The following is a 12,440-nucleotide window of genomic DNA, read 5'->3' as shown; positions in this document are numbered from 1 at the left end:
GGGAATTCCGGCTCCTTTTGGAGAGCCGGCTCTTTTGGATCGGCTCCCTAAAAAGAGCCGGCTCTTTCGGCTCCCAAATGGCTCCCAATGGCTCCTCAGTTTTTTTGTTGCTTAAATTAATTTACTACCAAAAATAACGTAATATTATGTGTAAAATGAATTACTAATGCAAAAAATAGAGAGTATATCAAATATTTATTTATACTCAACATGGAGTACAACATGGAGTGCTACAAAAATAAAAACAAAGTACAAAGACCCACCTCAAAACAAGGTCAACAAAAAGTTCCAATCTCTGAATATTTATATTTATAAGCTTTTAACTGTTTACAGTAAAACAAGTAAGCATTGAATACAACACAACAAATTATAACTTAAAATTTGTAAAACAAAAAGAAAAAAGCAGCATCCAGGTAAAAGTTTTTAATGTCTTTAGTGAAGATTGGCATTAAGAAAAACCAAGTGCCTCAGCTTTGAGGGGTTGATCCTGTTTCTCCTTTCTGTTAACATTTGCCCTGTTTTGGAAAAGATTCTTTCTGAGGGCACAGATGTTGCGACAACACACAGCCTCCGTGTCATCACATGTGTAAGACGTGGGTACAGTGAATCCTTGGCCTCCCACGAGCTCAAAGGGTCTGCACTTCTCGGGAAAAGGGGCTCCTCAAGATAGGATCTCACTTCCAGAATTGCATCTGATGAAGGATTCCGTCTTGTAGTGCTTCCAGTTACTCGTTCTTCAAAGAACCTCCAAACAGCAGATGCTTGTGGCTCTTCTTGTTGTTGCTCTGCTCCCTCTTCTCCCTCTTCGCCTCCTGGCAGTGCAGTTGTCTGGCTGGCTCTTGCTGCTGCTGCAGTTATTCTTTGAAGAGCTTCATCAGCCGCTCTATTGTCAGTGAAGGCCAGCTTCTTGAATCTTGGGTCAAGAATGGTGGTTTCTGACAGAACAGTGTTCCATTCCATTCTGTGGAATTTTCTGTCCATGGATGCACAGAGAGCATCCACTAACTCTTTCACTTTCCCTGTGGTTACGCTGGTCTGATGCTCAGCTGTCACTTTCTGAAGACCCTTGCACAGGATAGAGCTCTGGGTTGTACTTCTAGGCAGTTGTTGTGACATTGGAGCAGCAGCAACAGTTGCAGACACACTAGCACCTTCATTAACATCTGGTTCCCTTGCTTGTCTTTTCTCTCGCAATTGTACTGATGGGTGGACTTTTCTTATGTGCCTGTGCAGGTTATTTGTGGAGCCTGATTTATGGGATATTTTAACTTTGAGAGTCTACACGCTGCCTTTGAACTATCAATAACATTGAAATGAGTCCAAATTTCACTGCGTTTTCTATCCATTTCTCACCTTTTCGCTTTCCACCGTGTTCTTTTTTTTGCTAACGAGCTCTGTCGTCTCCTCGTCTCTCTCGTTCGCGCGCTGCTGTTTCTTCTCCTCTAACCCCTCCCCCCTCTCTAAACTGTAGCGTGTGCGTGTGTGTGCGCGTGTGTGTGCGTGTGCGTGTGTGTGTGTGTGCGCGCGTGTGTGTGTGTGAACCCCCCCCCCTCCCCCGTCTACCACAGATCTTGACCAATCACGTGCGGCTTTAACCGAAGGGGGGGGGGAAACAACTGGAGAAACAAAAAAGGCGGCTCTAAGAGCCGGCTCGTTCACGAACGACACATCACTATAACCCTCCCGTTCCGGCTCCCATTGAGGAGCCGGCTCCCAATGAGGTGGGAGCCGGCTCCCATCGTTCACTTCAAAGAGCCGGCTCTGGGAGCCGGATCGTTCGCGAACGACACATCACTACTACGTTGGGGAAGGGAGGGGGGGGGGGGGCGCGCGCCACAAGTCGAATTTACTGCGCAAGCGCAAATCTGCGAACGTTATTCAACAGCGACATGATGTGATGGTTTTATTTTATTTTTTCCTCGAGCTCTGAAGGCAAATTCACTGACGGGGAGCCTCTACGTGAGTGTACAGCGAAGATAGATAAAGTCATTAAAGACCCTGTAAAGTGATTGCAGTAATTTATTTGCACAAACCTAAATAAAAACTGAATACAATGCCTGCAACCAAAAAAATGTTTCATTGAAAATGTGTGGCGCATTATGAAGATAAACTATGACAACGGAGACCCCGCACTATTGAACGACTTAAGTTGTACATCGAGCACGAATGGGAAAGAATTCCATCTACAAGGCTTCAACAATCTTCAGTTCCCCAAATGTTTATTGAATATTTAAAAAAGTGGCGACGCAGTCCTTGCTTTTTTGAGAACGTGTTGTAGTTTAAATTCAGGTGCTAGCCAATTTGGTGGAGTCTAAATGTTAGAGCAAAAATGCTTTGTGGTGACCCACCCCAGACAGAAATGACAGTTTTGCTTTATTTTACAAAATAACATGTCGTTATTAATGTTTCATTAAGTTTCACAAAAATGAGAGAATAATATAAAATACTAAGAAAGGCATCTATCTATTTATCCATCTCTCTCTCCCTCTTACGTCATTCAGAAATACAAGACAAAATATCTAGGGATTCTACTGTGAAATATCATTTTGAACAATGGTACAAACATTTTCTAATATTTGTTTGAACAATGGTACAAACATTTTCTAAAGAAATTATACACAGGCACATGAAAATTTAAATACTCGACCTTTATAGACAAGGACTGATAGGGCACGATATAATATTCATCCATTCATCTTCCGAACCGCCATATCCTCACTAGGGTTGAGGGGGGTGCTGGAGCCTAGTATCCCAGTTGTCTTCGGGCAGTAGGTGGGGGACCGGGTTGAGGGGGGGTGCTGGAGCCTAGTATCCCAGTTGTCTTCGGGCAGTAGGTGGGGGACCCCCTGAATCGGTCACCAGCCAATTGCAAGGCAAACAGAGACAAACAACCATTCACACCCACACTCATACCTAGGGACAATTTAGAGTGTTCAATCAAAAAACCGGGGGTACCAGGAAGAAAACCCACGCAGGTCCACAACAGTGTTTTGGGTTGCTTTTAGCGAGCTCGTATCACACAATCGCCACTAGCATGTCTTGAGGTACACCAGGTTGTTTTTTGTTGTTGTTAGGAGTGTAGGAGTGTAGGAAAGCCTATACTAAGACCAACAGTTTTACGTCTTGTATTTATACAATACAATATAATACATGCTGATTTAGAAAGGAATCGAACTCTTGACTGAACCAGGTTTTTCTGATTATCGCATTACTGAAGTGCATGTAAATGCATAATCGAAACATGGCTGTAACAAAATAAACAAACAATTGTTATATATTTAGCTGCTAGTGACCGCGAGCCCTGTGATGGATTAATTTGGATTAAAAACAAAGACACCTTTTGTTATTACTTTTAATTTGTCATATTAACGACAATTATTAAAGCCATAACACAAATTAAATACTGTAAATCCAACAGTTCCACAAACATTGACATTAATTCAAGAACAAGCAGAAAAACACTCATGCCGGCATATACAGTAAAATGACTGATCTCTATACACAAGACAACATCAGAAACAAATGTTTATATTTATACAATCTGCAGAGAAAATGATTTTCATAGAAATTCATACAAACACAGTATGCTTTAAGCGGAATATCTAATGTCACGACTGTTGTAAAAATACATTATGTTTAAGAGTCCATTGTCCAAGCCCAGACCAGCTGGGAAATGCAACCAAAAATATCATAAAATTATATTGAGACATTTTGAAAGCGATAACAAGTATGCACAGTGATGGATATCGTTTTGTATGGTTGATTTCCAATGCGACAACAACAACACATACATTTCATAATCCATAGTGAGCTGGCTGTATGAGTGACACGATGTAATCCCTGAAGGTTTGAGGCCATAACCATCATAGCAAGTCACCAAAATGTCATTTTTCATTTCATTTTTTATTTTACAAGTTATATTCATCATTTTGATCTCGACGTTTATTATAGAGTCTATTGGACAGACTTAATTTCAAACAATGCCAAGATAATTACAGTATTTTGAAAATGTCACTTTCTGGGTTCCTTCCGGGCCGCTGTGCAAGCATTCCATCAAGCTGAGGTACTGGAGCAGCTGCTTGAATTGTGAAACAACAAAGAAATTGATTCAATTATCAATGAATGTAAAAATCAATCAAAGTCAAAATGGAAATTTCTGGAGGCTTCAGTCCACTATCTTGTGCACAAAAGGGGGAAAATGTAATTTCATGAGACTTTTTTTGCTCGTCAGGTTCCAAGTTTAAGAATTTAAAATGCAAACAAAATTTGTAAACGGTTACCGTTGTAAAAAAGGAAAACAACAAAAATAAGGCCAGCAAAAGACGCTTAATCCATGGGTCAATTTGACCCAAAATAACCCACGGGTTAAACAATTGCCTTTACAGTTGAGAGGTTTCGCAAGTATGGAACAAATTCATCTCCTTATTGTACTTGCCTATTGAAACCTAAGATTGGAATCCAAAGGGTTGTTTTTTCCCTTCTTCCTTCCTTCAGTGGCTATGTACATATTTTGATTCACTTTTGTGTTGCAACCATGACTCTACAGCAGTGGTGGGCAAACTATGGCCCGCGGGCCGGATCTGGCCCGTTGGTCTTTTTAATCCGGCCCGTCGAAGATTGGTGCACAATTAAGGTTTGATTGCATTCATTTCGTTTGGACTTGTTATGACAGGTATTTCCCTGGAGTCGGAAAGACTCAAATCTACGAGACTTTGAAAAACAAGGAAGCGATTCTTAGTCCGATTCTGGCAATTTCCATGCTCAGAGTGAATTGCTTGTGGCTGGAGTAAATGAACATTTCCTAGAATGGTTTGATTGTTATCATGTTAAAAACTTTCCGCAAACTGGACTGATAATAAGAGTCGGAGAGCAGTCAAATGTGTGGAGCGTGAACAACAGGGGGCTCAGTACACATCCTTGAGGAGAACTGGTGCTGAGTGCGATGGTGGAGGAGAATGTTACATTATTACTGGCACACAAAGACATTGTGCTATCTTCTTTATTTTCTATTTCCATTTCTAACTTTTGGCCCGGCCCTCCACAATATTTTCTGCTTTTCATTTGCCCCCCCCGGGAAAGTAATTGGCCAAAATCCACCAAGGTAAAATACAGCGAGCACACCAATGGTGAGAACGATTGATTGTGGACGGAGACAACCTGGATGAGTTTTTCAGCTTGCTGTCCTTGGCTTCAGTATTGCTGCGGAAAGCCAATTTGATAACCATGATTAACACACCATTTGTTTTCCAAGGCCAGAGTGAAATGAATGGAAATCGCCTTTTCTTTCTGCAACTTGACACATGTTCATTCTTGCACTGTGAAGCCTGGAAGATTGGTGGTAAAATGTACAAAAATCAGATGATGAAATAACTGTACTGGGATTGGAGTCGATGAAAAGACTCATTTCACGCCGGTCACTGAAGCCGTGATTTTCAGAGTTGTTCTCCTGACTTGCTGTTTTGCGTGTAAGGTACCGATGCGGATGGGGTGTTCAAGTCGACCTTCAAATATCCTACATGGTCAGGATTGTTCAGGCTTGGCCCACATCTGTCATAAACCAGTTCACTTGCAATTGAACGCACCGAATCTGACTCTGTAGCGGATTCACACGGGGTCATTTTCCGCAAGGCCAGCTTGCTTGGCGGGGAGTGTGTTGGCCCCGCCCCGACGGTCCCCCACCACCGGGGTGGAGTCCTGCAGGGGCCACATTTCCTGCCAGGTGAGCGAAGGCTGATGGACGGGGTGGCTGGCCACTGCCGGCCTCCGCTGCTTATAGTTGGCCCACACCTGCATCAGGGTCTCCTTGAAGGGACGGGTGGTCAGTGTGTAAAGGATGGGGTTGAGGGCACTGTTAATGGGCAGGATGAATATGACCACCCACGAGGTAATGGTGCCTACACAGGGGAACAAGACAAAGGAGGTACCAGGAAAACCTAATTAGGGAGAATAAATATTGAGCGAACCGGCACCCCATGTGTTTTTATGCTGCTTGCATTGGGGAGTACCTTCACAGAAGCACTTGGCTCAAAACCAATTTAGCCACCAAATTAATCCTTCATATCCCACCAGGGGGTCTCATTAGGAAGTAAGCCAGGTAATACATTGGCACTCCAGCTAACACCGCAAACCCACGAAAACACACTGAAAGGAAAGCAGGCCCATTTGGACAATGAAGACACACATCTGCGAAAGAGCACTGACACTAATCCTTAAAAAGCACAACCCAAAACACTTGAACCCCCTAACATTTACGCTTAGAACCCTATCCTAAACCCTCAAAACCCCAAATCATCCTTAATTAAACCCAAACTGTATCTCTTACAACCCAAACACCGTTTCTTACAACCCTGATTCAGCCTAATATGAATATTGAAAACCATAACATTAAGGAACCATTAAAAAAAAAAAAAATTGCAACCTGTACACCCCACCACCCCGACCCCCAATTAACACCATAAGCCGCCTGCTTGGTGATAAAAAGATCCTTCCTATTGGAAATTAAATTACGGTAAAAAAAAAAAGGCGAGTGACACTGCGGTTTTGTACATGACTGTAATGGATATGACCAGGCAGTCATTCAAGGCACATGATTGGTTTCTGCTGCGACATCGACCAATGACAGCATCGAGTGGATTTATCCCGCGAGCTGATTGGCTGCACATCTTCGCAGCCCCACCCAGCCCCTTGATTCTCTGGCATACTGTTTCTACGTGCACGGCAGGGAGAGAGAGAGTGAGAGAGAGGGGGCGGGTGTGGGCCTGTCCAAAAGCAGCACCATGCCTCTCTTCGCCTCCTTCTCATCAATACTACTTCATTGTCTTATTATAAACACATCGGCTGTGTCGGGGTAGCTGGTCAGGAGCTAGCCGGAGGCTAACAGTGGCTACACCATCAGAGCGTCAAATGAGGGTCACCTTCTACGCCACCAGCACAAGTCTCTTCGCTTCTCTCAGAAGGCAATGCTGATGAATGTGAATTACTGTATAAGGTTTTATAATTAAAGATTTAAGTAAATATGTGTGCTGCTATAGTCTTTGTCCCAAACATGTAAAATATAAGTATTGTTGACATATTTTAAACATGCTGGTACCCACAAACCCTTACACAAAAATTCCTCGGGCTTGTGCAAACCCTACTTCGCGGATTTTCCTCTTTGGCGCGAGGTCTTGGTCCCCATTAACCGCGATAAGTGAGGGATCATTGTATAGGAACAGAGTGTAACAGAATGGTGCACAAAGTGTGCGGTGTACTATACCGGGAATCTCCACGTGCAGTAGGGACAGTATCTTTAGGATGAAAATAGGGATCCAGCAAAGCGAGTCTGTAATGACGATTGAGAAGAAGCGTTTGGCGATGGTCACCTCCTTCTTGATGTGGTTGCTGTACTTGGTGGTCTGCGTGCCCGTGCGCTGGATGTTGTAGAACATGCTGGCATATGCCAGCACAATGATCAGGAATGCCACCAGGTTCAGACCTGTAGGGGGGAGTAGAGATGGAGATGCTAACATGAAATCAGATGTGATCAAATCCCTCCTGGCAGGAAGTGTGCTAGTAACAAAAGGACAGATAATGGTGAAAGCCAGATCAGAAGCTCTTACAAGCCAGACTACTACAACCGTAAGATGCTGATTAAGTCCATCAGCTCCTTTAACACCTTGCTGTATTTTTCAGTATTTCATCCCTTCTAAAGCTCCAGATGGCATGACTGGTCTCCACTTCCATTTGTTTGCTGGGAGGAAAGTAAATGCGGAAGGATTTGCAATGGAGAGCAGTGATTAAAATTGCCATGAGTCAGTCAACATTCCATCCAAGTGAATTTGCATCTCACTTTGATGAAAAGGAGTGTGAAAAGGCCTTAACACTAAACCTTAAAACTCTAAACCGAAATCAAAAATGTAAAACTTTATACATATAACCAATCCATGAATCTGTACTCCTAACCTTTAAACTTCCTAAAACACTAACCAAATCATAACAAACCTAATCAATGACATACTCCTTAAAACCTGACCCATAACTCTTCAAATCCCAATCCTCCCTAATATCAAAAACGAACCCTAACCCTAACACTAACACTCAAAACACTAACCCCTGAACTCCAAGCGATACCCGTGACCAAACTTACCCAAGAAGATGGCGATAGTGTAAATGTGCGCCCAAAGCGTCTCGGGTTGCTCCGAATGTAGCGGGAAACACACGCCATTGGTTCCGTAGAAGTTCCGGAAGAGGCCCTTGAAGGCCAGGGGAAGGAAGGCCACCATGAATCCGAACAACCAGATGCCTAGTAGCACCGTCACGGTACGGCGCCAACCTGGAGTCAGGTAGCGGAAGGGGTACACGATGCAGATGTACTTTTCCAGAGTCAGGTAGGTGAGCAGGAGAACTGACACCTCGGTGGACAGCATGGCCAGAGATCCGATCACCTGGCACTGGCCACTGTCCATCCAGGCCTGGGCGTGCCGGTTGTACTCGCCGCGGAACTTCAGGTCGTATGACCCAATCATGAACAGGTAGATGCCCATCAACCCATCTGCACCTGACAAGTGGACGCGGGATGAGTATTCACCAGTAATATCCAACATACGCAGGAGCAGTAGATTTAGTCATAGAAGAGTAATTAAGGAAAGCCGTATGAAAATGTATTTGATACCCAATCGGTCTGCTTAAGTGTCCATATACAGTACTCGTGTGTTCTTTGTCATCACGCGTAAGACGTTTCAGTGTACTATGTCTTATGTAGAGTGAATAAGATAAGCACTGGGACTGGAATCGCTAATTAATGAATGTTCCGGTACCATGAATTATTCATTCATTCATTTTGCTATCCGCTTTATCCTCACTAGGTTCGCGGGGCGTGCTGGAGCCTATCCCAGCTGTCTTCGGGCAGTAGGCGGGGGGCGCCCTGAATCGATTGCCAGCCAATTGCAGGGCACACAGAGATGAACAACCATCCACGCCCACACTCATACCTAGGGACAATTTAGAGTGTTCAATCAGCCTGCTATGCATGTTTTTGGAATGTGGGAGGAAACCGGAGTGCCCAGAGAAAACCCACGCAGGCCCAGGGAGAACATGCAAACTCCAACCAGGGAGGCCGGAGCTGGAATTGAACCCGGTACCTCTGCACTGTGAAGCCGACGTGCTAACCACTGGACTACCGGGCCACTGTACCATGAATTAATCAAGAGATTAAAATCAGAATGCTTGCGTTGTAATTTTGATCTAAAAAGTGATAGTATAACTTTCAAGAAAACAATTTCAGTTAAACAATACGCTCAATTAAATCTACCTCACTTTGAATAAAAACAGGGAAAACTAGTTCAGTTTTGATTCTTAAAGGCCCTACATAAAATAAGAGTTTGTTTACTGTGTGTTCAGAGGCCAAACTATTTCAAAACACACATAAATCAGGTTCTTTATAGGGAAATAGCGTATTAACTAACCTATTTATACCACAATTAATAAATGGGGCGACAGTGAAGACTGAATTTATGGATAATTAAAACATTTTTTTTCTACTACCTCCTTCCACGACTGTGAGGTTTTTGCACACTCATAGGATTATTAGGGCACATTAGTAAAACTCCTTTCGCTTATTAATGATGTCCTTCACACCACTATATGACATTTCAGTGCACTAGTAGGGCTGGAGAGTTGTGGTAAAACAACCACGACAAAATGTGCCCATTTCACAACAGTGATCTGTAACTGCCCCTCGTCAACTTTACAACATCCACCCGATGAGTTTTGCTGGCAGTTCTCAACTTACTTTGCTCGTGTCAAACTTCTACATGGAGTCCAGCGAGTCTATTTTTGCTTTCACAATATCAAAAACCGGGCGCCTCTTACACGCTATTTTTAAAGGGAATGAGAGGTACCCCTTGCATTGGCTCGGAAGCTAGTTGGCTGTGTTCAGGCCCACTAAAGGGCAAAAGTTTGTTTCTAACTGTGTGCTTATCAGCGAATTTACCAAAACAAACTCCACTAATGTGCATCACTAGACCGCACTGTTTAATTTGGCTACATGACATTTTGTATGAATATTTAGGTTTAGTGGCCTCACAAAAAAATGTCAAGAACACTTGGCCCAAAACATGCGAGAAGGAGGCCATCTTGGTTTTTCACGATATTATAGGCTTGTTTTGAGCAGTTTCGGGGCTCCCTCAAAAGCAAATTTCTCCAACTAATTTTATCCGATTGCTACCAAACTTGAAACGCATATACAGACCAGGGGTGTCACACATACGGCACGTGGGCCGGAACCGACTCGCAAGGAGGTTTGATCAGGCCTGCAGGATAATTTAAAAGTGAAAAAATGCAACCAAAAAAACCCACGGAATGAATATTTTTAATAAGGTGCAATTCATGGAATTGGGATGGAAGATCCCAAGATGGTCGACAGTGCGCCAGTGTTTGGCGACGCTCCTGCCATTTTGTTTGTTTTTTTTACTATTCGCAATACTTGTTACCTTCCTAACAGCGTCTCGGTTGGTTTATGATCGGCAATCGTTGTTATTGATTCAACAACACGTTGGAGATTCGGCCGCGTTTTGGCAAGACGGTGGTGAAAAGACGCTACCTCTGTTCTTGGCTAACCTGCCGGCTAATCTCTTCCTCATTCGCTCGCCCCCTTCACAGAAGCGCCACCGCCGCGGCGGCAAACGTAGCGGTCAGCTCGTGAAACTAAAACGAATGCACGCAATTACTCCGTCATGGCGTGCCCTCGACCCCGTCGCCCCATGCTTGATACCAGTCGTTGGCTCTCCCACCGCGCCACGGCATTTCTACCCTCCACGCTTTTCTTGGCGAGGAATACAGCGAAAGCTTTTGAAGGAATTCCCCCGGGCTCGGCGATCGGAAGAGCCACTCCCTCCCGTTGCTAATCCCACAAGGATTGCGTTGTTAAACGCCTGGTCGTTGACGAACAAGACCCATATTCTGAGGGAGTATTTCCTTTCCAATGATTTGGCTTTCCTGTGTCTGACGGAGACTTGGGCAGGTACTGGTGAGTACAACGCTTTACTTGAATTGTTGCCACCTGACTGTGCATTCCTCGATACCCCGAGGACCTCAGGCCATGGCGGAGGAACGGTGAGTATCTTTAAGAACAATTTCAAATGTAAACGGTGCACATTCACCACATCGACCACCAGCTTTGAAGCAACCTTCTTTCAGTTGTGTTTTCCTGGTGCTCTGCGCTGTCATTTACCATCCTCCTAAATACAACAAAGACTTTTTAAGCGATTTCTCAACCTTTCTTGCGGAAATCAGGCTGAGATATGATCATATCCTCCTAATGGGGGATTTTAATATCCATGTGTGTTGTCCGGAGAAACCACTAGCAAAGGACTTAAGACTTATCGACTCTTAATTTCGTGCAATATGTGACCAGCCCGACACATGAACAAGGACATATTTTAGACCTTGTCCTTGCTTATGGTCTACCGGTGTCAAATCTGGAAGTCCTTGAAAAAGGGATTTCTGATCACATGGCAGTTTTATTTGACGTAGTCTTCTCGCATGCTGCTGTAAAATCTGCTACTCCTAGTTGCAAAAGCCAAATTTTTAACCCTCGCACTGCTAGTCGGTTCTCTGATGCCTTGAATAACCTTTGCGTACCCTCCTTTAATAACCTTCGCGTACCCTCGTCTAACACAGAGGAACTCACCTCTTGGTTCAACTCATCACGCCGTGCCATCCTGGATTTGGTGGCTCCTTCAAAAACTGTGCTCCCAAAACCTAAACCCGAGCCTTGGTTTAACGACAAAACTCGCGCAGCTAGGCAGGGGTGTCGCAAAGCCAAAAAGACAAATTGCAGGTCTCTTATCAAATTTGGAAAGACTGCTGGTGTAACTACCAGCTTACAGTAAAAGAGGCCAAAAGAGAATATCTGTCGGACCTTATTCAGGCTAACCGTCACAACCCAGGCGCACTATTTAAAACGATAAATTCTGTACTCAAACCCCCTCTGCCTACTTGCTCTGATTCTTCACCCGAGATGTGCAACAGATTTCTTCAGTTCTTCATTGATAAGGTCTCTACGGCGAGGACTCCGGTCTCAAATGCCGCACCTGACCCAACATGCAGTTGAAATTTTTCCATGTTCCGTGTTCAGCTGTGCTAAATTGTTTTGAGACTGTGTCTTTGACGCTTTTGGAGGATGTAGTTTGCCAGACGTAGCCATCTGGCTCCCCCTGCAACCCCCGTCCCCCGTATTTCCTTCAGGAGGTTCTCAAAAGTTTTGGTGCATCGGTCTTGGACATCATCAACAGCAGCCTCTCTTCTGATATAGTTCCCCAACAGTTTAAACATGCTGTGATCCAACCCTTTATCAACAAACCTGGTCTTGATACAGATGTGCTGTCAAGTTTCAGGCCCATTTCCAAATTGCCTTTCATTTCAAAAATTCTGGAAAAAGTGGTGCACATGCAGTTGAAAAT

At 44.0% G+C, this 12,440-nt stretch overlaps 1 protein-coding gene across 1 annotated transcript in view; it reads right to left on the bottom strand.

Moving 5' to 3' along the window:
- Positions 1 to 3,457: 3,457 nt before the first annotated feature.
- The window catches only part of rxfp1 (relaxin family peptide receptor 1), a 62,691-nt gene continuing 53,708 nt past the window's right edge, over positions 3,458 to 12,440 (bottom strand). The window contains exons 16-19 of the mRNA XM_052059373.1: positions 8,126 to 8,536; positions 7,256 to 7,474; positions 5,583 to 5,894; positions 3,458 to 4,078 (exon numbers count right to left, since the gene is read on the bottom strand). Of these exons, the coding sequence (XP_051915333.1) occupies positions 5,605 to 5,894; positions 7,256 to 7,474; positions 8,126 to 8,536 (920 nt within the window). The 3' untranslated portion in view covers positions 3,458 to 4,078; positions 5,583 to 5,604. The remainder of the gene's footprint in view (positions 4,079 to 5,582; positions 5,895 to 7,255; positions 7,475 to 8,125; positions 8,537 to 12,440) is intronic.

The sequence above is a fragment of the Hippocampus zosterae genome, chromosome 1, assembly GCF_025434085.1.
Source record: "Hippocampus zosterae strain Florida chromosome 1, ASM2543408v3, whole genome shotgun sequence".
NCBI lineage: Eukaryota > Metazoa > Chordata > Actinopteri > Syngnathiformes > Syngnathidae > Hippocampus > Hippocampus zosterae.
The sequence above is the reverse complement of the archived record's forward strand: the minus strand, read 5'-3'. Positions and strand labels throughout refer to the sequence as shown.